This window comes from Pelophylax lessonae, assembly GCF_965119305.1.
Source record: "Pelophylax lessonae genome assembly, chromosome: 5".
Taxonomy (NCBI): domain Eukaryota; kingdom Metazoa; phylum Chordata; class Amphibia; order Anura; family Ranidae; genus Pelophylax; species Pelophylax lessonae.
In genome coordinates this window covers 116,244,624-116,268,922 of record NC_138772.1, presented here as the reverse complement: position 1 = coordinate 116,268,922, position 24,299 = coordinate 116,244,624, and the positions used below count along the sequence as shown (strand labels likewise).

Below are 24,299 nucleotides of genomic sequence, written 5' to 3'. Positions count from 1 at the left end.
AATCATCCCTGGCCACCTTTATTTACCCTGAGCATGTCCTGTGTGACATGTAATAAAATGGTATACTCTGAACATTAAACAAGATAAGCCTGCCACTCTTGAAGTTCTTTTGTGTACTTTGCCAACATCTGGTTAGAATGATCTAGAATAAGCTCTGATAGCAGTGTTATTATTGAGGGTGTTTTGAAGTATGGAGGATTCTGGGCTTTTGTCTTTCCTGCTTGGTGTTGCATGGTTTTATCCTTTTTTTCACCAACTGTTTGCTTACACTTTGATTTGTGCTAATCTAGCTGAATAGAAATGTATTTAATGATGTGTTCACATTTATTAAGAATTGGCAAATTGTTAATATATAACAAAGCATGGATATTTTTTGTTTGATGTGAACATTGTATGGATCTACAGTACAGGATATTTATAATTGAAAATCGTTTCAAAGACTAGAGTAAAAACGAATGTCTACTAAACTAGCTTTAGTGTGGATTTACACCTACAAATGTATCCTGCTGGTGATTACATGGGAGAACCCCATCGATGGTTCCTGCAATTAGTTGTGAGCAGGCAGCCCTATTAAAGGCAATGGAAGGATCCTTGCTCTCATTAATAATCGCGGCTACTCACATGTAATCCCTCATGCTGCGATCACATACAAGTGATAAGTCCTGGATGCAGATTGCCTGTGGGCACATATGCTTTAGCACTTAAAGTGTATGTAGTCCCAGAAAATAGAAATTGTATTTGTTCACTTTTGATTTGTTAAACCACGCCATGGAAACATTTTGTTATATCTGATAAAAGCATGAAAGAAAATGGTTGATCATGTCGGAAATTCACAGCTGTTCTGTGTCTTTTGCACACGTCCTGTGGTATCTCAAAGAACCCTTCAAGATTGTGTCTTGGACTACAGAATACTTAGCCTTCATGCTGTAGAGATCTAACAGTGGGAGTAGTTTGCCAAACAACATTGGGCAGGACTGACAACACTCAGTCCACAAAATTGTGGTGTGTTGTCAGCTCACAACATGGTTTAAAGTCTATTTCCACTTGTGTAGTCAAATTTGAGAAAACCCCACTATAAGTTTGTCATGTGTTCCCATTCACAAAGCATGCCTAAAAATGTTTTTTTTTTTAAATATTTCTTACATTTTAGATGTTTCTTAGGAGAAAGTGTTCTGACTGATTCCAAAAATGTCTGGATAATATCACAGTGTCTTTGTCTCCACACAGAGGGAGCTATGTCTCATTAACATGCAATGCAAGAGAGAGTTTTTTTTTAAATTGTAATTCTTTGTTAGAACAGAGAGTGTTCAAATCTAGTTTACAGCTTATAATGAAAAAGTGCAAACACAGTACAGACAGGGTTAATTATGTTAAAACTCCACAGCCCCCTTCTAAACATTACAAGGCAGAGGGAGCATGTGATGGTTTTAAGCATCAAAACACTTAAAAAGGTAACCAGCATTTTTTAAGTTATGCTATGTTATTTGGAACATGTAACAAATATATTTGGCTGCAAAAGTGTAAATACACGTTAAGAGTTGGGTGCATTTCTGGAAGATCAACAGGTATTTTTCTATACTTGCACGATCTTTAAATCAATAAAACGTGGAGGGATGTGCATGTATTGCAAAGATATACTGCATATGTATTTTTCTATTGCCCTGACACATGCTTTAATATCACATGTATATTTACATAGACGTTTCCTATGCAGCTGAAATGAAATCGAAATGAAATATAAAATAGACCACTCTTAGGCTTTCTCTTTTTTATATAAAAAATCACCTATAATGAGATTATGTTATAGCTCATGTAAAGAAGCAAGCCATGCAATAAATCTTGTTTATTCCATATATCATGTTTTAATTTGGCAGCTTATCCAAGGCAGTAATTATTAGGTTTAAATGACCATTGTGCTGGAGGTAGATAAATGTTAGCCCCACTGTGCTCATCTCTGTCAGATACATCAGCATCTAGCACTTCACACTCCCTGTGTGTCCGCAGCCCCCCTCCCTCCTCTAAGTACAGCAGTTTATAGTCTTTAGTTGTTTTCTCTATATACATTAACATTGAATTTGTGAGTTATACCTCTACTCTAATATTCCCCATGGAGTAAGCATAAAATTAACATAAGAGAAAAGGTAAAGCTCAGTAAACACATCACACTCCACTAAAGCATGTAGACATAGGAAAGAAGCATAATCCCACAGAGGCTTACAGAATACCTAAACACCCTCCCCAAAAAACACTGCTAAACTAAACCGAGCCAGAGATACCTACATCCACACAAGGGAGGTAGGTAGAGGAATCTCCTCCGCTGGGAGATTGTATTCTGACAGCGGAACCCAGAGCTGTCAGAATACACTTATCAGCAGCTGCAGCCATTTTGCTGTAGACTCTGAGTAACAAAAGTTTTTTTTCAACTTCTAATGATCGACTTCTGTCCAACAGGGACAGCCAGACACTGATCGAAAATTTGGCCAGTCCTTGCTGAACGGGTCCAATTTTGATTAGTCTATAGCCAGCTTTTGGATGAGGTCAGAAGAACTGACTTATCTGCTTTGATTTAATATTTTGCAATTTATTCTAAAGTATATATCAAGCCAAAATGTGTATACTACGAGAAAGGGCAATTGTTAGAATCTCTGTCATATATATAAAGCTGATCTTCATGTTTTACTGAAATTTAAATAGTTTTTTTTTTGGACCGAGCTGGGCCTTCACTTCTAGATGTGTGCTCTGTATAAACTGTATTTGGCCTCAGCTACATACAATATATAGAGAGCTGTAGTCCAGCAGCAGGACAGGAACTGGAACAAAACCAAGTTGAGATGAGTACCACTCAGCCATTCACAATGAATGAATATAAAACTTTCTCTGAATAGCTGAGTTGGAGATTGTGACATTGTCCACCCACCTCTCTGCCACAGCCAAGTAGAGGAAGCTTTGTGTTAATTCATAGAATACAAAGCTCCCTGTGACTGGCTGCGTAGCACCTTATTTTGTTCCGGGAACACAGTTTATACAGCATACAGTGGACACATCTAGTAGTGAAGGTAAGAGCTTTGTCCAAACAAACTATTTAAACTTTTCTAAAACTTGGAGATCTGTGTCCGATTTGGGAGATTTCCCTTCAATTCCTGTCCCATAGCCAAAACAGAAAGTGAGAGGAAGTCCGCCTGAAGAGAGGGAAATCCCTGGTACTCACTGGAGTCACCAAAAACTAGTATCCCCATTGGAATGTTTCCACTCTACTGTTCTGAAGACAACCTAAAATCTGGGGTTTTCTTTAGCTTTTACTCTCATTGATAATTGTAAATAGGACAAATAGATGGTGTGAATCACTCTGACGGGGACACAGACAACAATCAAAACCTGACAGGTGTACTAATCTCTCTCCACACTATCCAAAACAAAAACAAAAATACCTTTAATTGTACTTTAATTTTTGTCTCTGTCCTTGTTAAACACCTGCTTCAATACAAACTAAGGAACTATTTATTTCCTGTTAGAAACAGGAAGTAGGAAGGAAGTGTTCCAGCAGGAGGGTCACAGACAGCAATAAAAATGTTACAGAGCTTCCCCACTTTGTGCTTAAAAAAAATATTTTAGGTGGGGTTCAATTTTAGGTACAGATGGGGCAGAGTGATTCTGCCATCTAAACACAGGTATCAGAAATAATTACATTTTTCATGCTGAAAAGGCAGCTGAATTTTGGTAGCCACTGGGCAGCAAAATAAATAAATAAATAAATAAATAATCCAAAGCTGCCTCCAACTTAAGGTTTTTTTTTTTTTAATAAATATAAACTTCCAGATTCAGAATATTACCAATATTTCAGCATGGTATGATTTTTGCACATGGACATTGCTCCAATGTTACCTCAAACAAAAGCAACAGCCTTATTGCCCATGTATGTTTGTATGAATTGCATTTCAGCAGAGGTGGATTGATTTACTAAAACTGGAGAGTGCAAAATCTGGTGCAGCAGTGCATGGTAGCCAATCAGCTTCTAACATCAGCTTGTTCAGTTAAGCTTTGACAATAAAACCTGGAAGCTGATTGGTTTATATGCAGAGCTGCACCAGATTTATCACTCTCCAGTTTTAGTAAATCGACCCCAGAATGTTTTCATTTTTTTTCTGATCATTTTTCTTTGAGCTTTAAATATGTCCCTGAAATTTACAGAAATAAATAGTCCCAACTACACAGTAATATGCAGAGCAAATAAGCTGTCAATAGAGAAGGGCATTGGCCTTAATTGAGTGTTTGCCACACCAGTGACCTGTGTAAGTTGGTCTATTTATTCTGTCAATACTTAAAATGTTATTTGTAATAATATCAGGAATGTTTTAAAAGTGGTCTTGGTTATACACCAAAAACAAAATGGTGCTGAATGCCACATTGGTCAGTATTCAGAATTTAACCTAAACTACACAATTACTTAGTAGCTTGAGATTAACTCCCTGTTGTCTGGCAAGTTAGGTGATCACCAACAAAAGGTTATTCGCCATGTATATTTAAAAATATGTAAAAATAAAAAGTCAAGTGTACTTTGGGGGGGCGACCTCGGAGCGGCCGCCACGGACTTCATACATTGAAGTCTATGACGGTCGCGCCGGGTCGCCCCAAAGAAGCTCCGGACCCTTTTTCTAAGTCGGAGCGACTTGTGTCGCTCCTATTAGAACGGGTCCGCAGCTTCCCTATGGAAGGCGACCTACGGCGACCTGTGAGGCGACCAGGTCGCCTCACAGGTCGCCTTAGTGTGAACGGGGACTAAGTCTAAAGGGTGATTTACTACTTGATGTAAATTTACAACCAGCTAAACAAAACCATCTTTGCTTATATTAAAAGGGAAATACCCCTTAAATGATCATTACAAAAAAAATAAATAAATAAAACGCACAAAAAACATTAACTCTTTTTACTCATTTATTCCTGTTGATTGAGTCATTTCTATCTTCATGAATATTCTTATTCCTACTATCTTTCATAATCTTATCATAATCTTAACTACATGGTACTATTTTCCTACCTAATTAAAGCTAAAAATATAAATATAGGTCATTTTAACATGAATGATTGCTTGAGAATATAAAAGCTGGACCTGTCCTATTTCAAACACACTTTAAGCGGATCTTTGCCCTCCCCCTTCCCATTTTTTTTTTTTTTTTTACCCCCCACCTAACTGATACTCAGATATTCACCCACCCAGAGGATCTAATGATGTCCCACTGAGATCTTCTTGTCTTCTGCCATCATTCAGTCCCACGCTCCCATGTTGTTTGTAACATCATCGAGAGGCCCGCCGTCTCCTCATCTCCTGATGATGCCACACTAGGAACGGCCCCCCTTCTGCTTTGTGAATGAAGGGTATGCCTCCTGTAATATGTGATGTGCACATCCCAGGAGGCACACTGAGCACTTCACTGACGCACGTCAGTGACCTAGGCGAACGTGCGTTGGGGGGCGAGGCTGCACATTTTTCATTAAAATAATAAAAAAAAAATAGCTCTATTCAAGTAGAGGAGTGGAAGAGGGGTGGATTGGAGAGAAGTTTATTCTGAGGGTGAAGATCTGCTTTAATAGGGGTTGTCTAAACTGTTCAAGATTCTAATTAAATGTGTCATCTTAAATAAGCTAAAAAAAATACTTACACTATTATTTTTAAATAATACATTTAGTACATAGAGCAGACAAAATAGTAATTACTAAATGTAATTAGATAAATAATGTAATAGTAATTCCCAAAATACCAATAAATGGTGAGATTAAAGCAATTATCTAAGGTCTTAGCTTGCAAGATACTATAACATTAATGTGTTGTTGAATTACAACCCTTTCTGATGTCCCCATACTTCCAGCAATTATAGACAGAAGAAGAATTTAAAGATTAGTGGCATTGTGCTGTTGCCAGCTACTAGCAATTTCCTGTAAAACTATATAGAGAATGCTCTCCAGAAGGGAAAACCAGGGATCTCACCTGCAATTAGAGTCCCAGTCCTACTGGGGACCGCGGGACAGACAATAAAATAGACCTGTCAAGGGATCATATCCTGCTAAACCCCATCCAAAACTAACAGGACAATTTGATGGTATTGCTTTTAAAAGCAGGGCTAAAACAACAATTTATTCCAGTTTCTTGTTCAGAGTATAGAAGCTAATTTCCAGGTTTAGAAGTTGAGAAAAAATATCTATGCTATTGTAAACTATAGAAAATGTTTTCTAAAAGATTAGTTTTTTAAAATGAAGGATAATGAATTACTAAATGTTTCTGTTGTTTTTACAACATTGGTCTACAGCACTTATAAAATGTTTTGCAAAATTAGCATGGCCTACAATCATGATCATTGATCATTTAAAATATTGTAAATCATAAAATTAATCATTCTCTGATTGTTTAATGAGGAATACAAAGGGATAATGAAGCCTTATGCAGAAACATAGGTTTATATAAAATACACATTACGGCCTTGTAGCTTTGTACCTTTCATGGTAGCAGTAAGTATCTTTTCATATCTGTAGCTTTAGAAGCTACCATGCCGTAAACTAAACTGGACTTACTATTTTTGTACTATGTTTTTAACTATTCATCTTATTTTCGATAGGACTGAAAACCATTGTCGGGGCCCTTATCCAGTCAGTTAGGAAGCTGGCAGATGTTATGATCTTAACAGTTTTCTGTTTGAGCGTTTTTGCCCTGATAGGGCTACAACTCTTTATGGGCCATTTAAAACAAAAATGTGTTCGAGATTTCATATCATACAACCAAAGCAAGGCTGACAGCCTGTACTGGAGTAACTTGACATGGGAATCTTATGAGGAGTTCATTCATGATGAAGGTAAGTTCTTGTTTTCGTATTCAAATCTTTTATACAATGTTGTTTTTTTGAGCTTCTTGGTTAAAGTTGTAAACTCATTAACAGATAATGGATGTAGCAATATTTCCAGGCCTTGGGCCTGAGGTGGGTCTGCCATTAGTACCGGTAACACTCCCAACACATTTAAGTTGTGAACCCAGGTGTGAGAACTGAGACAATGACCATTCCGGCATCTTTGGTTTGTTTTATTGTATTTAGGGGATTGGAGAAGGGAATGAGTGGGATACTCCTCTGGCTCAACTAGGTACACTTTAGGACACTTGAAGAAAAATGCCTGTTGGCTCTCTCTTGACGCCAGCTGAATGCCGACCAGCGCTTTCTGACGCCTATAGATACTGTAGTGCTGAAACTGTGCTGGAACCTCGACTTTAATTCAGAAGATCCAGGACTGTAGAACACTTGACTCCTGACACTGCTTTAGCTCAAAAGTCAAGTCACTGAACAGCTCCCTCCAGCTCTGCACTGGCTGAGCTAGCTCTGTGTAGATACTTGTGCTGCTGCAACTCTTAAGTTGTACACTTCCCACTGTACACTGACTCTTCAGGGCCCAAACTACAGGCGCCCCTTTCACACTTCAGGGTCCTCTACCTGGGTACCCCCTCTAATACTTCAGGGTCCTCTGACTAGGCACCCCCTTTAACCGCTAGCTGATCCCTAAAACCTTCTCAGGAGTGGTCCCCTCTGACACTAGGCAGACCCCCAGGGGCAGTCCACAGTACTCATGACCTTTGTGGGCTTTCCTGGAACTGGACCCTTCTCTATCTCTGCTGGTTCTCAGCACACCGGATCCCCTCTGCAGCTCAGCTTCACACTCTCTGGATTCCCAGGCCGCCACCCGGGACAGCTGCTTCCTCTGACAGGAGGAGAGACAGCCGAACTCTCCCTCCTAGGACTCTGCTTCCCACCAAAGACGCTGCATCATGCGTTCCCCTCAAACTTATACCCACTCCCAGAATCCTCTGCGGCAGAATCTGCCTTCTGGGGTAGATACAAGCCTGACTGAGCCACTGATTGGGTTTCCTCCACTGCCCTATGAGAATCCTCTCACAGAGCAAGTGGGGAGACTCCCCTCTCAGTAATCTCACCTGGGAGACATGGCAGTCCAGCTGAAATCATGGCCCTGCTGTTAAGCAGCCCAGGCCCACTATACTTTACCTAGCACCTACCTGTAGGGTGCTACATGGATGTTTTGGAATGTTTTGACAGTCCTTAGGTGTTTTGGCAGTGTACACAAAGTGCTAAGGTAGTTTTTTCAAAGGGAATTTAGAACTGGTGATTGTTTAATCAAAAGTGCACATTACAGTTTGATTGTACAATTTCCTTTACATCTACCACAACCAGAGATTACATCTAAACTCTGGGAATTAGACGAAATTCTACCTTTGCAGTGCCTCCCCCACATTGCAAGGGTTAAATGCTTGTTTAATCTGGGAGTGCAGGAATAAAGAGTATTATTTAACCCTTTATGTCACTACAGCATTGTTTTCATCTGCCTGTGTATGGGCCATGGGCAGTTTTTGAACCATCATCATGTAAAGTGTAGTGCCATTAACCTTAAAATGTACATGAGGAGACGAGCTTGCACCTTGGTTAGAGCCTGCTGGAGCCAGTATTAACGTAAGTTTTACACTTTATCCCTGCACCCCTAGGCTAAATAAGCATTTGACCCTTGCAATGAAGGGGCAGGGGGCACTGCAAAGGTAGATTTTGTTTAATTAACGGAGTTCAGCTTTAAGTAACCAAGTGTTGAGAACCTATAGGTTCCAATGATGAAGCTTTGGCCCTGCCATCAACTATGTGATTCGAGAGTTTAGGTAGTCCATCAGGTTACCTAGTTTTGACAAAACTAAATGAGAATGTACAGAGATTGTACAATCAGATTGTTACATGAATGGGCAGGTTTATACAGTACCATGTATTTGTATTCATTTGATAGGATTCGGGGGGCAACAATTTCAGCACATCTCTTTAACACAATTAAAGCAAGACTGATAACTACTACATGCTGCTACTTGCCATTTGTGTAGCCCACGTTGTAGGGTGTCATTTGTAACATCTGTCTAGAGGCTAAGTAAGTCAGAATGGGTGCTTAGGCAAGGTAGCAGCTTTGCTTTTCTTGAGTTTGCATTTTCTGTATTGGCATGGCCTGCCCCATAATCTGCCTACAAAAGCATCCTGCCTTGTGAAGCGACAGGCAGGCCCAGCCCATCAGACACCATCTACCTACAAATGCATCTTCCCTTGTGAAGTGATAGGTGCATTCTCCTTTGACAAACTGAGCAATTCCCTGCAGGGGCAGTAAACTCGTAGCTGGACACCCTGGACATTCCCTGGGGCCTACACTTCTTGTGGATGATCCAGCTCTGCATCTACATCTCTCTAGCAATTTAGTAGCATGTTTTGAACTACTGAAAATCTCCTGTGTTGCTCTAGTTTAATAAGGCAACTTCCAGCAATGGTTAAAGATCTCAGTATCAAGGGATTCAATTTACCTGTGTAGCCTAGCCTGTATTGTGGCCAGAAGCAACCAATCTGAGACCTTGTTTTATTTTCTATATCTAGAAATTGACACTTGAAGGGTAATTGGTTGATATGGGTCAAAATACCTTTTCTTGCTTTCTCACTTTTCCTTAGTTTTTAGAGAAGAGAAGACTAATCAAGACAATAAATAAGTGTTTGTGTGTCTTTAAGTGCAAAACACTTCTGAATTCCATTTTCTATAGACATAGACGTCACAGTGTATTTGCTGTCAGAAAATTGAACGTGCATAGCTTCGGAGATAAACTTAGCAAACATTTAATTTTATTTGTTTTAGTTATTGTGTACTGCAGTTCAAAGTGATGTCTAGACGAACAGGTCCTGACGCTTCTTATATAACCAAATGCAGTGATGCATTTTGTATGTATTTTTTGCCTTGCCGGCAATCAAACACTGCATTGTAGTATTTTTGTTACTTGTTGTTTTATGCAAAATATCTCAAATATGCATTCTCGTAGAAACAGTAATATGATTCTTCTGGGTTATATGTTGTGCGATGGGTTATGCACTTACCAATGGGTCTATTTATAAGTGATTTCGTTTAAATCTGCTACTGTAAAAAGCTGCATAAGTTGCTTGCTTTCAGCATAGATTTGTGCCTGAACACAGAGGATAAAAGCTGATACTGGCAACCTCCAGGTGCCACCAGATTCCACCAAAAGAGTAAATTTTGGTGAAATCATGTTGCTATATCTCCTTGATAAGCTGCATCAAGTCAAAAGCGCTATTTATTTTTATTTTTTTTAATGAAAAGCTCTCTTTTTTGAATTATATGCTGAAATTTGTGCAATGGATAAAGTTCTGTTTAATAGTAAATTCATCAAGTTATGACAGATCACAACTTTGTCTCTACCTCCTGCCCTATATAACCCAGATACAAGCTAGCCGAAATAAAATCACTGGCAATTAAAGGTTTAAAGAACAATTGTGTTCACTTTCCCAATACTCTTACTGTGATCTATACTTCCATCTCACTTACATGCTACAAGAAGACAGAAAATACTAACAGAGAATAATAGAGGGCAAGATATCCAGATGAGATTGCTATTGTTTAGGGAAGTGTTACATTAGATACTGTATGTGTAATCCTATCAGTGCTGCTGATTATAAGCATGCTGTGATAACCATTTCAGGTACAATCTCTGTGGAATTTCGTAAGCATTCAAATAATAATCTCCCCATTTTTACAGCTGTCTTGTGGCATAGGAACTAAACGGCTACTGGTCAAATTCACTTCTTAAAATGACCCTATACCGAAAGAGTATGGACGTTCCCATTGCTGAGCATTTGCTCTTAAAATGCTTGTTCCCTGGCTGTCATGTTAATTCCATTCAGTACTTTCTTATACACTTACCTTGAACAAATGTGCAAATCAGAAGCTCTGGCCTAATTATGACTTTCATGATCTGCATGCTTGTTCTACGTCAGAAAGGACTAAAGTTACAGACAGCTAGACAATTTGAATGTCATTTTCTGCTCTTTAACACTGTCATCTTGTCTGGTATTTTACATTATTTTATCTTTTTCAGATTAATACTTGCTCTGCTATTATGCACAATGTATTTAGGCATAGTAATGCAATACAAAAAAATTGTCATGTGAGTATAGGAAGGTGTAACAGGCTCTTTCAGGGGTTTACCTCACTTCCGTAAAGTGGTACCAAAGATCCTACAATCAGGAGGAAGAGCACCTGTTGCTTAGTCACTCAGGGTTTTTTTTTTTTCAAAGACTATTGAACAAGTCAGGAGCTCATTGGCTATTACATTTTGCACTCTCCAGTTTTAGACAGAGGAGGACGGGTTATCCTTAGAACAGAGAGAGGGAACAACAAAAGGGTCAAGCACCTTAGTTCATGATTACGTTTCCCATTTGGGATGGGAGCAGTACAAAATCTGGGACTACACTCACCCCATAAGAGAGACAAAGTGTTAATCAGTAGCAGTATTGAGTTATTTTATTGCCTTTAAAGTTGAGCACCTGACCTTTAGTAAACTTCTAAAGCAGGGGTCCTCAAACTATGGCCCTCCAGTTGTTCAGGAACTACAATTTCCATCATGCCTAGTCATGTTTGTGAATGTCAGAGTTTTACAATGCCTCATGGGATGTATAGTTCCACAACAGCTGGAGGGCCGTAGTTTGAGAATCCCTGTTCTAAAGCATTTATATATGTAAGTCTTCATTGTCTGCAGCAGCTCTAACAAATTAATCTGTGCAGTGGGAAGTGAATAGTTGGGGAGGGGTTGAACTATTGAATACTTGTTCCACTGTTAGCAACACTCAGAAGAGGGGAAAGACGTCTCCCCCTAGTTCTAGGCTTTGGTAAGGAGTCAGAGATGATTGAACTATTTAATCTAGGTGTGTGAGGCCTTCTCAGTTGAGCTGCGAGATCCTGGGGTATACAGGCTGTTCTTTTTCTGCAGAGAAAAGGGGTTGAGGTTTAGACATCCTTCTCACAGAACCTTAGTGAAGGACATAGCTTGGGTGCACTAACTAAGAGTGCATCCCTGGAACCTCACAATGTTATCTGAAGATCTCAGCCTTGAAGGTCATCTACTGTCAACTAGGTCTTACATCCAGAATACAGTAACCTATAAAACCCTTTAAAGCAAAAATCAATTCATTAATCCATAAAGAAAGGGATGTATTCAAGAGATAAAACTATAATCCTACCACTTTATAAAACTCTGGTCCGACCGCATCTGGAGTATTCTGCCCAGTTCTGGTCGCTAGTCCTCAGGAGGGATGTTTTGGAGCTGGAGAAAGTCCAGAGAAGGGCAACTAAACTAATTAGGGGATTGGAAGACCTTAATTATGAGGAGTGTCTGCAATCGCTTGATTTATTCTCCCTGGAGAAGAGATGCCTGAGAGGGGACATGATAGCAATTTATAAATACCTCAATGGGGATCTCAGCATAATAAAAAAGCTATTTATTCGAAAGGATTGCATGAGAACTCGAGGGCATACAATGCGATTAGAGGAAAAGCGTTTTAGTTCTTTATTTCTTTACTGTTAGGGCTACAAGATTGTGGAATTCTCTACCACAATAGGTAGTTTCTGCGGGAAGTATGGCTACTTTCAAAAGACTCTTGGATGTACATCTCAAGGATCAGAATATTCAGGGGTATGAGAAATGATTATGGCCACACACACCTACACAGGTTGAACTGGATGGACTACTGTCTTTATTCAACCTCATCTACTATGTAACTAAGTAATCATCTTTCACTTGTTTCCCTACACTAAAGACTCTCTTTCACTAATAGTGTGATCAGGTCTGCCTGATCAGAGGCTGCACTTTTGCCTTTGAGCAAGATGTAGCAGATGTAAACAGATAGATGGACTTACCTCAAATTCTGTCCAGGTCCAGAAAAAAATATGTTTTTTTAAATAAAAATGCAGTGCAAAAAAGCAGTGAGGACATGCAAAGAAACGTAGCCCATAACAACCAATTAGACTTCGTTTATTGAAGTCAGATCAGTCACAAATTAATTCTGGTTGCTACAGCTTACTGTGCCTTGTACATTGCCCAACGGAGCAAGACGTAAAGTAGAGTTTGTCCCACCATAGGGATACTGGTGAATTCCATTATAGCCTTACTGTGTTAGACTTTATACATATGTATATTTAAGCACAAATGAATTGGAGAGGAACTTAAGTGAATTTTCAGCCTTTGCTTACTAAATCGTTTCTCAAGCCCGCTTTTGTGTCTTGGTGTTTTGTCTCTTCACTCTCTTTGATAGGAGTGACAGCACGTAGGTCTCTGAAGAGAGCACTCTGCTTTGTGTTAGCAGCTGAGTGGTTTGCCTGATCGGTCTTGCATGACAGATTGTCTGCAGCTAGAGCAGGCGGAATTGGAGCTTCTGTGCGGGAATTCATTAGGGGAAGCACACAGCTATTTACTCCTAGGGGCTGCAGACTGCAGCACAGTGTCATTTCTATAGAAAGGAGTTCTAGCACATGGTTACCAAAGTCACTTTTACAGTCTGGATAAGTACATGCTTGCTTCAAACTAATCAGTGCATTAATTCTGGCCATTTACACTGACATAGTAAAGTTTATTGAACGGACTAGGCAGTTCAGACCTTTTTGATAAATACAAGCTGTTTAATGTCTAATTTTTCCAGTCAGATTATTTTATTTCTAAAAAGCTGAAAAACAGCACATGTGACATTAAATAATATATACAAACAGCAGAACTAGACAAAAATATAGTGCAAATATTCATCCAAAATATGATGAATCCAGTGTAATTAAATCGTGTCAGTTATATATTGTCCACAAAGTAAAATTATAAAGTTTGTGTTCCTTTTTCTAAAATAATCCAACAGTATTTCCACCTGCATGCTCTATATTTCCTGGATAGGTAAATGACTTACCAGATAATCATAACCCCTTAAAATTAAGTGGGTCATGAAAAAAGGGTTTTAAATAGCAGGACATCCAGGATTTTTCCTTTCCACCAGATCTTTCACATGAGGCATAGACAGGTCAATGGAACAGGCTCCAACTCCTCTCCTCCACTTCACCTCTGTATAAAGCTCTTTATTTCATAAACTGTATTCTCATATAAAAAAACAAAACAAGCAAATATCCTTTAACAGTTGCAAAGACCAGCACTTACAGGTGCGCATGCATCTGATGTTAGTTCTGATCGATGCGTTTCATCATTTGACTTCTTCAGTACCGGACCTGATGTGAGACTTCAACTAGGCTTTAAACCAAAGTTCTCTGTAGATAGCACATGCTGAGCTCCCCTACTGAGCACAATGCAGTTTCTGCATATTAACCACTTGCCGACTGCCGCACGACTATTTACGTCGGCAGTCAGCCCCTAACAGGCAAAGCGACGTAGGGCTACGTCGCTAGCCTGTAAGGGTTTTGGGAGCGAGCGCGCCACCGGATGCGTGCTCCCGCTCGGTCACGGACCCGATGTCCGCCGGGCACTCGCGATCGTCTGTGACAGCGGGAGAAAGGCAGGCGGCTAGTGTAAACAAAGCCGCCTGTCAGTCACCCCTGTGTAAGAATGGTGATCAAACGGTTCTACTATGTAGGACCGTTGATCACTGTTCTCACACATCAAGCCACAGCCAATCACAGTTAGAAATACGCCCCTAGGACACACTTAACCCCTCCCTCTCCAATACAGTTAACGCCTTCACTGCCAGTGTCATTTTTACAGTAACAATGCATATGTATAGCACTGATTACTGTAGTAATGTCACTGGTAACCCCAAAAGTGTCAAAAACAACAAAAATTACAAAAATCTTTCCCTTTGTTAGTAAACGCGATGACTTATGCGCAAACCAATCAAAATACGCTTTTTGCAATTTTTTTTTACCAAACATATGGTTAAAAAAAAAATTGGCCTAAAATGTTAAAAAATTTAGATTTTGTACATTTTTTTGGGGGGAATTTCATATAAAAAAATGTGAAAAATATTGTTATTTTTGCAAAATTGACGCTATTTTTTTGTTTATAGCGCATGATCAAAAAATCGCACAGGTGATCAAATACCACCAAAAGAAAGCTCTGTTTGTGGGAAAAAAGGGATGCCAAATTTGTTTAGATACAGAGTCGCACAACTGCGCAATTGTCCGTTAAAGTCACGCAGTGCCGAATCGCAAAATAGGCCCTGGTCAGGAAGGGGGTAAAATCTTCCGGGGCTTAAGTGGTTAAACTATATTAAAGAATAACTAAAGGCAAAACTTTTTTATGTTTTGGATAGAGGGGGGAGGGATTAGAATGCTCATGTTTTTTTTTTTTTTTTTTGCTGAATATGTTGCCATTTAGGAGATTCACCCTCTCTATTTGTTCTGTTTACCATTATCATTGAAAGTGAAAATAAAAGAAGATCCAAAATTTTGGGCTGTCCCCATAAAAGTGATAGAGGGGAAATCTTCCAATGGGGACACTAGTTCTAGTGACTTGGGGGTCCCCAAGAGATTCTCCTAATTTTCAGGGATTCTCTCTCATTTCCTATTTAGCTATAGGACAAGAAGTAAAGGTAAATCTCCCCAATTGGACAAAGATGGCAAAAATTAACCTTACATGGGTTATAACCCTCCCTTACTCGATCCAAAATTAAAAAATAAAGTTTTGCCTATAGTTCTACTAACTAACTAAAATATTCCTATGTTGAGCCACCAAGTCTTTACAAAAAGCTCCTTGTTTTGTTTTTGTTTTTTTGTATTTTTTACACTGCACAATGCATCGCAAGTTTCTCAGGGGGCCGGATAAGAAGTGGGGTTTACCAATACACACATTTTCAACTTAGAACTTTTTGGAGTTCATGAAAGCAGATTGAAGTTAGTACTATATTGTATTTATCTTAACATGGTTTATGTTATTACAGGTACACGGTATCTTTATGGTGGCTTAAAATATAGTCTGGTTTAGATGTATTTAAGTAATAATCTTTAGTGTGGAAGCAACTGTGGCCATCTGAACACTCTCTTAGTCCTGATGCATAGTGTAATCTGGAATTCCCATTCAAAGATTGGTGAAACAACCTAAAATACATTTGTCAACTAGCTTCTAAATCCAGAAGACATGCCCAATTGAATCACCCTTATTATGTACAAAGGTCAGCATTGGTTGTAAAGAACACCTACAGCACGTTTGCAAAGTGCTTAAACACAGCTTCATTGGGAATTGCAAAATAAAGATAAGGCTTATCCCTAATCGTTTCTTACACAGCACTATAAATTGTGAGCGCTGATGGTGGCTTTTATAGCTGAACATGTTACCATCTGCCATCAAGGATAAGGTGTAATAGTCCACTGAATGGTCTCTATAGACCAGTTCTTTCAATCAATTCTTTTCTTAGAAAATGAAACCTGTTCATTTTTGACAGGGACACATTTTATTTGCAGTCTAATAACTAAATTGAAACTTAAGAGCTTTTAAATCTATCCTCGTATGCTCATAAATGGTAGGTTTTGAAAACAATTTTCATATTAGGTATGGCCAGACTTGCAGTATTATTCAATCTTCAGTTTTGTATTTTTCAATATTTTACTTCCTGTGTCTGTTAAGCAAAACAAATGTGGATAAATAAAGTATCTCCCAAAGCAGGGGTAGGCAACCTTTAAAAAAGGGGTGCTGCACCCCAGTGATCACTTTAATGCTGTCCAGGTATATGTCCATCTCTTAAAGAAAAGCACCCCTGTTATTTTAAGAAATTAACTAGCAAGCAACCAAGAAAAAGACAGCATGAAGAAAACTTAGAAAAATCTACTAAAACTAATGTCACTGTAAAAACTTAAACTTAGCCTACCTTAAAAGTTTGCTTCAGTGAGAAACATTTTTTTTCATGCCTGGGGAGAAATTGATCACTCCCATAAGTCTGATGGCGGAGTAAATCATGAAAGCAGATCATCTGGTACTGCAGGCTTTATTGACTAGTTTCAGGCCTGGCTTTCTGCTCTGATTTCTGATTATTGTAAGTAGTATGAAGGGCAGTGTCTAAGGCTCAGTGGTAGGTAGAGCAGTGTATAGAGATCAGTAGGATGTAGGGCAATGTACTAAAGTCAGTGGGATGTAGGGTGGAGTATATAGGTCAGCAGTAGGTAAGACAGTGTACAGAGGTCAGGGAGGTCAGTAGGATGTAGAGCAGTGTACAGAGGTCAGTAGTATGTAGGCCAGTGTACAGAGGTCAGTAGGAAGTAGGGCACTGTACAGAGGTCAGTAAGATGTAGGGTATTGTACAGAGGTCAGTAGTAGGTAGGGCAGTCTTCAGAGATCAGTAAAACGCAGGGCTGGGCTCAGAAGGACAAGGTAAAGGGGGTTAGGGGAGCACGTTACTGGGGGATCAGAAAGGCACAGTGCAGGGGGGGGGGGGGTCAGGAGGGTATGGTACTAAGAGATCAGGTTTATAACAGTTGGAGTGTCAGGAGAGCATGGTACTGGAGGGTCAGGTGGGTACGGTATTGGTAGATCAGAAGGGCTGGGGTGTCAGCTTCATATAATATTCACTAGTTCTAGTGACTTGGGGGTCCCCAAGAGATTCTCTTAATTTGCAGGGATTTTCTCTCATTTCTTGTTTAGCTATAGGACAGGAAGTGAAGGTAAATATCAACAATTGGACAAGGTGGCAAAAATAAACCTTACATGGGTTATAACCCTCCCTTACTCTATCCAAAATTTAAAAAAAAAGTTTTGCCTATAGTTCTACTTTAACTAAAATATTCCTATGTTGAACCACCAAGTCTTTACAAAAAGCTCCTTGTTTTGTTTTTTTTTTTTTTTGTATTTTTTTACACTGCACAATGCATTGCAAGTTTCTCGGGGGCCGAATAAGAAGTGGGGTTTACCAATACACACATTTTCAACTTAGAATTTTTTGGAGTTCATGAAAGCAGATTGAATTTAGTAATATATCGTATTTATCTTAACATGGTTTATGTTATTACAGGTCCACGGTATGTTTATGGTGGCTTAAAATATAGTCTGGTTTAGATGTAATTATAAGTAATAATCTTTAGTGTGGAAGTAACTTTGGCCATCTGAACACTTTCTTACTCCTGATGCATAGTGTAATATTTTTTATTCTGTTTGTAGTGACGCTTATTACATCCCCCCACTCCAGTATCCCATGTTGGACAATTGGAGGTCTGCTATATTTTTCTACTTATTTTGTTACACTTAACCTCCCACCCTAACATTTAAATGAAGGCATAAAACATTACTCTTAATGTTTAACCGTTCTTGCTTCAAAGCCTCCTTGTTTCTGTCACGACAGTTTTATCTATAAATTCTTAGCCACACTTAAAAATACTACAGGGAAATACTTACTCATCATGCCATACCATCAGTGGTTGGCTCTAAACGTATTCTCCAACAAGATAACGACCCTAAATATACAGTCAATGAGGTTGATTTACTAAAGGCAAATATACTGTGCATTTCAAGTGCAGTTGCTCTAGATCTGATGGGGAGCTCTGAAAAGAAAGGAAGCTCTGCTGATTTCTATCATCCAATCATGTGCAAGCAAAAATGCTGTTTTTTATTTTCCCTGCATGTGATTTAGTAGTCCTGAAAGTGATAGTTTGGCCCCCACAGAGCCCTGATCTCCACATCGAGTCTGTCTGGGATTACATGAAGAGACAGAAGGATTTGAGGAAGCCTACATTCACATAAGGTCCGTGGTTAGTTCTCCAAGATGTTTGGAACAACTGCCGAGTTCCTTCAAAAATTGTGTAGTCCAGGAAGAACTGATTGAATTACTTTCCATTTTGTTAATTATAAAAATAAACTATTATCGCTTCTATTTCTGAATGCATTCTTAATTTACAGCCTAAAACCTTTGCCCAGTACTGTATTTCTGAATAATGCCTGTTATATAGCTAAAATTATCTGAAAGTCAGTTTCAAAAAAGTGTGTGATTCCTGGAGGCAATATGGGAAATTCATGCACAAATTTTTCTGCAGAAAATAATTCTGATGTGCTGAGGTTTAGGTGAAATAGCCTGGAACTTATATATGTACATGTTCATATTAGTCAAACGTGATTGTGTTTCAGCCTTGATAGGTTGGGCGTTTTGAACATGATGCGTTAGTTCATTATGTGTAGAGTGTGTACTCTACTTGACATTTGACACGTATTCATGGACTTCACCTACGTATGATGCTTCCCTCAGATACAGCAGCACTGTAGTTGATCAGTAGGCTGGAAGAAAAACAGATTCTGTACACTGTGATCTTTACCTAAATAGAGACTGAAGCACAGCCGAAATAGACGTTGCTTCCATTATCTTCCCCGTGCTGACTGCTGACCTCCCTGCCTCTGTCAGAAAATTCCTATGCTGTGATGATAAAGTTCTGGCCCATGTTACACACTGATAGTCGGTGATCTTGTCAACATAGTTACACCCTACAGGGCCAAAACACTTCAGTAACCCATTGGATGCTGGGGAGAAGAACATTTAAGGGGAAGACATTTACAGGCGGTCCCCGGGTTACAAACATCCAACTTACAAATGACTCCTACTTACAAGCCAAGGGGGACAACAGGAAGTGAGAGAAAATCTACCCCTAGGAAGGGAAATTCTCCCCTGTAAGAGTTATTATGCAAAAAATGTGTCTCTACCGAGGCTTTATCACCAATCCTTGTTTCCACAACAACTCAAAATTTTCAAAATCCAATTGTCATAAGGACAGAAAGTGAGGTGAAATCTTCTGAACAGGGGCTCAGACAGCAAAACAAATGTTACAGGGGTGTTAACCCTTCCCTATGCTATCCAAAAAAAGGTAAAAATACTTTTTTTGCCTGGAGCTACACTTAAAAATGTACCTGTTCCAACTTACATACAAATACAACTTAAGAACAATCCTACAGACCCTATCTTGTTTGTTACCTGGGGACTGCCTGTATCATGGATTTTCTGGGAGCACATGTTTTAAGGTATTCTTGCTGTGCTTATATTAGAGCCTTTTCACACTATGTTCGTTGGACTGTGCTTTTCAACCTTCACCAAAGTAGTCACAACGCACAAATAAGGCAATTTGCCATTAATCTTATGACTTCAGTTCACACTAATGTGCTGCAGTAGCATGTAGTAAAAATAAGATGGACATGATGCATTTTTGCACAGCACAGTGTGTTATGATGTCATACCAATAGCCAATGCATCCACGAGCAGCAGAGTTTTGGCAGAAAAAAATGCTAGATGCCTCTAAATGCGTGTAAACGTATCTAAGTGATAGCCGTGTTTAGCGCATGAGCATTAATTATTTTGGTGGTGAAAATAATATATTATTCTGGCCAATTAAATGAATTAATGCCCAAATGCTTGACACGCCTAAACATGCCTAATGGCATTACAGGAGTTTACAAGCAGCATGCGTTCTTCCTGCCAAACTCTGCTTCCAGGTGGAAAGAAGTTTAGGAGAGTTAGCAAAACATCCAATGTGCATGAGGCCTTAACCTGTACCACATGAGCAGGATTTGCTGCCGTTGCTGTCTTGTAGCATAACCAGCGGCGGCAGGACCATAAGGGCGCAGGAGCACCAATTTTAATTTGCCCGGTCCCAAAACACCTTGTGGGGTGTCGGGCGCAAGGACTCCTATGAGGCTTGAGGCAGAGCACTGCGCCCCAAGCCCACCCACTTGTGTGACATTAGCAAATCAACTTTTGCTATTGTCTTCCTGCTTCTCCTCCCTTTGGAGACTGGGCAGTATTCCAACATAATGACCCCAAACGCACCTTCAAGACGACCACTGCCTTGCTAAAGAAGCTGAGGGTAAAAGTGATGGACTGGCTAAGCATGTCTCCAGACCTAAACCCTATTGAGCATCTGTGGGGCATCCTCAAATGAAGGATGGAGAAGGGCAAGGTCTCTAACATCCACCAGCTCCGTGATGTCATCATGGAGGAGTGGAAGAGGACTCCAGTGGCAACCTGTGAAGCTCTGGTGAACTCCATGCCCAAGAGGGTTAAGGCAGTGCTGGAAAATAATGGTGGCCACAAAATATTGACACTTTGGTCCCAATTTGGACATTTTCACTTGTAGGGGTGTACTACCCTTTTGTTACCAGCGGTTTAGACATTAATGGCTGTGTGTTGAGTTATTTTGAGGGTACAGCAAATTTACACTGTTGTACAAGCTGTACACTCACTACTTTACATTGCAGCAAAGTGTAATTTCTTCAGTGTTGTCACATGAAAAGATATAATAAAATATTTACAAAAATGTGAGGGGTGTACTCACTTTTGTGAGATACTGTGTGTGTGTGTGTGTGTGTGTGTGTGTGTGTGTGTGTGTGTGTGTGTGTGTATATATATATATATATATATATATATATAAAATCAAAATTCTTTGGTTTATGCAGTGGATCAGTGCCAACATATTAGGGATTGTTGTATAGTATTTATTACTATAAAATAAATTGTATTATTAGTCAGCACTAACTTTTACTGGTTGCTATAGTTAGTTTGCAATAATACAAGTTTACATATTATGCATCATTAGTAAATATTTCAGCTACAAAAATGTGAGGGGTGTACTCACTTTTGTGGGATAATATATATATATATATTATATATATATATATATATTCATATATATATATATATATATATATATATATATATATATATATAAAACTATGTTGAAATTATGAGTGGTAAACAGGAGAAATTGTGGGAAAACTGGGAAATGTAGTGCTGAACTGGTGACAGTGAGATATCAAGCTTCCTGAGATGTATAAAACAATCAGGGTCACCTCTTGATTCATAGCATCTCCATGGTGGGTATTGCTAGATTCAAGTTTGTGAAACTGTGAATGTATTTTACAGGTTTTTTATGACTCTGAGAATGAACCAGCTACGTGCTCCTGCGTATCTTTAAGATAAATCTATAGTGTATATCCTATTCATGTACAGATATTGACATTGCTAAGCAAATATGACTGTGACGCTAGAGGAAGCGACACTAGGGCCGGTGCCTGGGTGACAGGAGATTACCTGGCTTACTAAACACGTGCAGAGGAGGAGACTACATTGTATGCTCAGTGCGCTAGATCTTCTGCTTTGCTGCCTTCCGTGCCTTGCAAGGGATTAAAGTATTTATGTTCTCTAGAGAACATCACTTCCACATCATCACAGGTCAAAAACTCACCCAGACTGGTCATTAGTAGAATCTAAGGTTACATGTCACTTCCAGAAGGGCAGAGACTAAGGCCTACTCCAATAATCAGCCACCACTTTCCAAAAGGCAAATATATATTTCATGTTGCATACTCAACATTCTCATTTATCAAATGTCTAAAAAGAACTGTGCTGCCCAAAGCAACCGATCATATTTTCTTTTTCCTTTCAAAACATTCAGTAAAAAAAGTTTTTGGGAAAAAAAAAAAAAGTTAAAGGAAAAAATAATTTCATTTGATATAGGCAGCACAGGCAGTTCTTTTTTCAGACATTGATATAGTCCACTGTTTCTCTAGAATCAAAGGTAATGGCCATATTGGGCAGTTGCACTAGACTACTGCCGTAGGGCTATGACTTGGCTGGAATATATTATGTCTACCACTACATCAATATTGTTTTTAAAGTGATACTAAACTCTGGTCTAAAAGAAAGTTCTATTCAATGATATATCTTAAAGTGTATGTTACCTATAATTACTTTTTTCTATCTGTATGTTCACATGTGTATTTTATAAATCATAGTATCTGTAATTGTCATCCAACTAAAATACCTGGCTGGCCCTTGCAGTCATTTTTCTTCTTTGTTCTAAACTGACCATATAGAGCACAGAAGCTGATCTGTGTTAGTGTGGTCAGTTTGCATCCCTTGGCTGGCCCAGCCTGTCTGTATTGGGTAGTTTGTTCAGCCAATACACCCACTGACAAATCACAGCCTGCCTCAGGCACTCACCCCCTCCCAATCACAGCCTGCCTTTTGCACACACACCCCCTGCTCAAACACAGCCTGAATCTTGCCTCAGGCTAAACAGTCTATAGAATACAGGCACACTAGGTCTGATTTACTAAAATTAGAGAGAGCAAAATCTGGTGCAGCTCTGCATGGTTCCCAATCAGCTTCTAACTTCAGCTTGTTATATCAGGGTTTGACAAAATAAAGCTGGAAGCTGATTGGTTTCTTTGCAGAGCTGCACCAGTTTTTGCATTTTCCAGTTTTAGTAAATCAATCCCATTGTGTCCTGTAACTCTGCACCCCACTCTAAGGAAGAAGAGATGCATGGTCACATGACAGAACTTTTTAGCCTTGTAAAAAACAGTAAGACAGATCATTTCTGAAACTAAGCAAAATCAGTTATGGTGCCTGCATAGTTATAGCTATTTGAAAGTGTCTATAACATTGTATGTTCACAAATAATTTAATGCAAAAAAGTACCTTCTAGTGCTCTCAACCTTCTCCAAATCCCTGGACTTCCTTTTTTTTTTGCTGCTGTGATTTGGCTTCATTTTAGGCTAGTTTTACATTGTTACAGTTTTACTTGTGACACAGCAGTCCATTCAGAATTAATGGCACCCCCTGCATGAAGGCAGGTAAAGGTTAAAGCGGTTAAACTGCTGTATTAAAAAAAAAAAAAATACTAGCACATTATGAAATACTTACCTTAAAACAAAGCCTCCCAGCAGTGCGCTGTCATCGCTGACAGGGCTTCCATCTTCCCCCAATATTCCTTCCGGGTTGGAAGGGCTCTGGCTGTATGAGTGGTCAGGACATGATATCATTCCTGCGGAAGCCCTCGGCCGCGGCATGGAGTTTTGAAGATCTGGCATATATTCAAAATGCATGCGCCGGTGACGTCACCAGCTGCATCCATTGTGAATATCTCCTAAATGTCGCAAGTTTAGGAGATATTCACTGTACCTACTAGTAATCCTTATTATAGGCTTACTTGTAGGTACAAGTTCAAAAAATGACTTTACTACCACTTTAACGCTGCCCCGGTTGGAAAGGGTATGGTTAATTGTGTTCCTGGGTTTTCTTGGTGGGCTGTTTGGGGATTCGGGAATAGAAGGGCACACAAATGGCTGATACAGAAAATGCAGCAGGAGGGTGAATTGCTATTTTGACACTAATCTGAGCCAATAGGAAGGTCTTACCACTGAAATCTCAAATCAGAAAACTCATTGGATGATTTAGCACCCCCACAATATTCACCAATAATGCAAATATAATTTTTATGGATGATTACATAAATAGGGATTATAGCTATATTTATATTATCCATTAAGTGCATTGGTATGCTGTTTTCCAAATTAACTAAACCTCCTTTTCTTTTAATATTTAAGGAAATATCTTCAAAAAGAATGGATCAAAAGATGCTTTACTTTGTGGAAACAACAGTGATGCTGGGTAAATTTCTCAAGTATTAGAAATAAGTTGCTTTTGTACAGTGTGATCAAT

At 39.2% G+C, this 24,299-nt stretch overlaps 1 protein-coding gene across 1 annotated transcript in view; it reads left to right on the top strand.

Annotated features, from left to right (window-relative positions):
* The window catches only part of LOC309556717 (sodium channel protein type 5 subunit alpha-like), a 600,678-nt gene that overhangs the window by 222,680 nt on the left and 353,699 nt on the right, over positions 1 to 24,299 (top strand). The window contains 2 exon segments of the mRNA XM_082259196.1: positions 6,609 to 6,842; positions 24,185 to 24,248. Coding sequence (XP_082115322.1) covers positions 6,609 to 6,842; positions 24,185 to 24,248 — 298 coding nt within the window.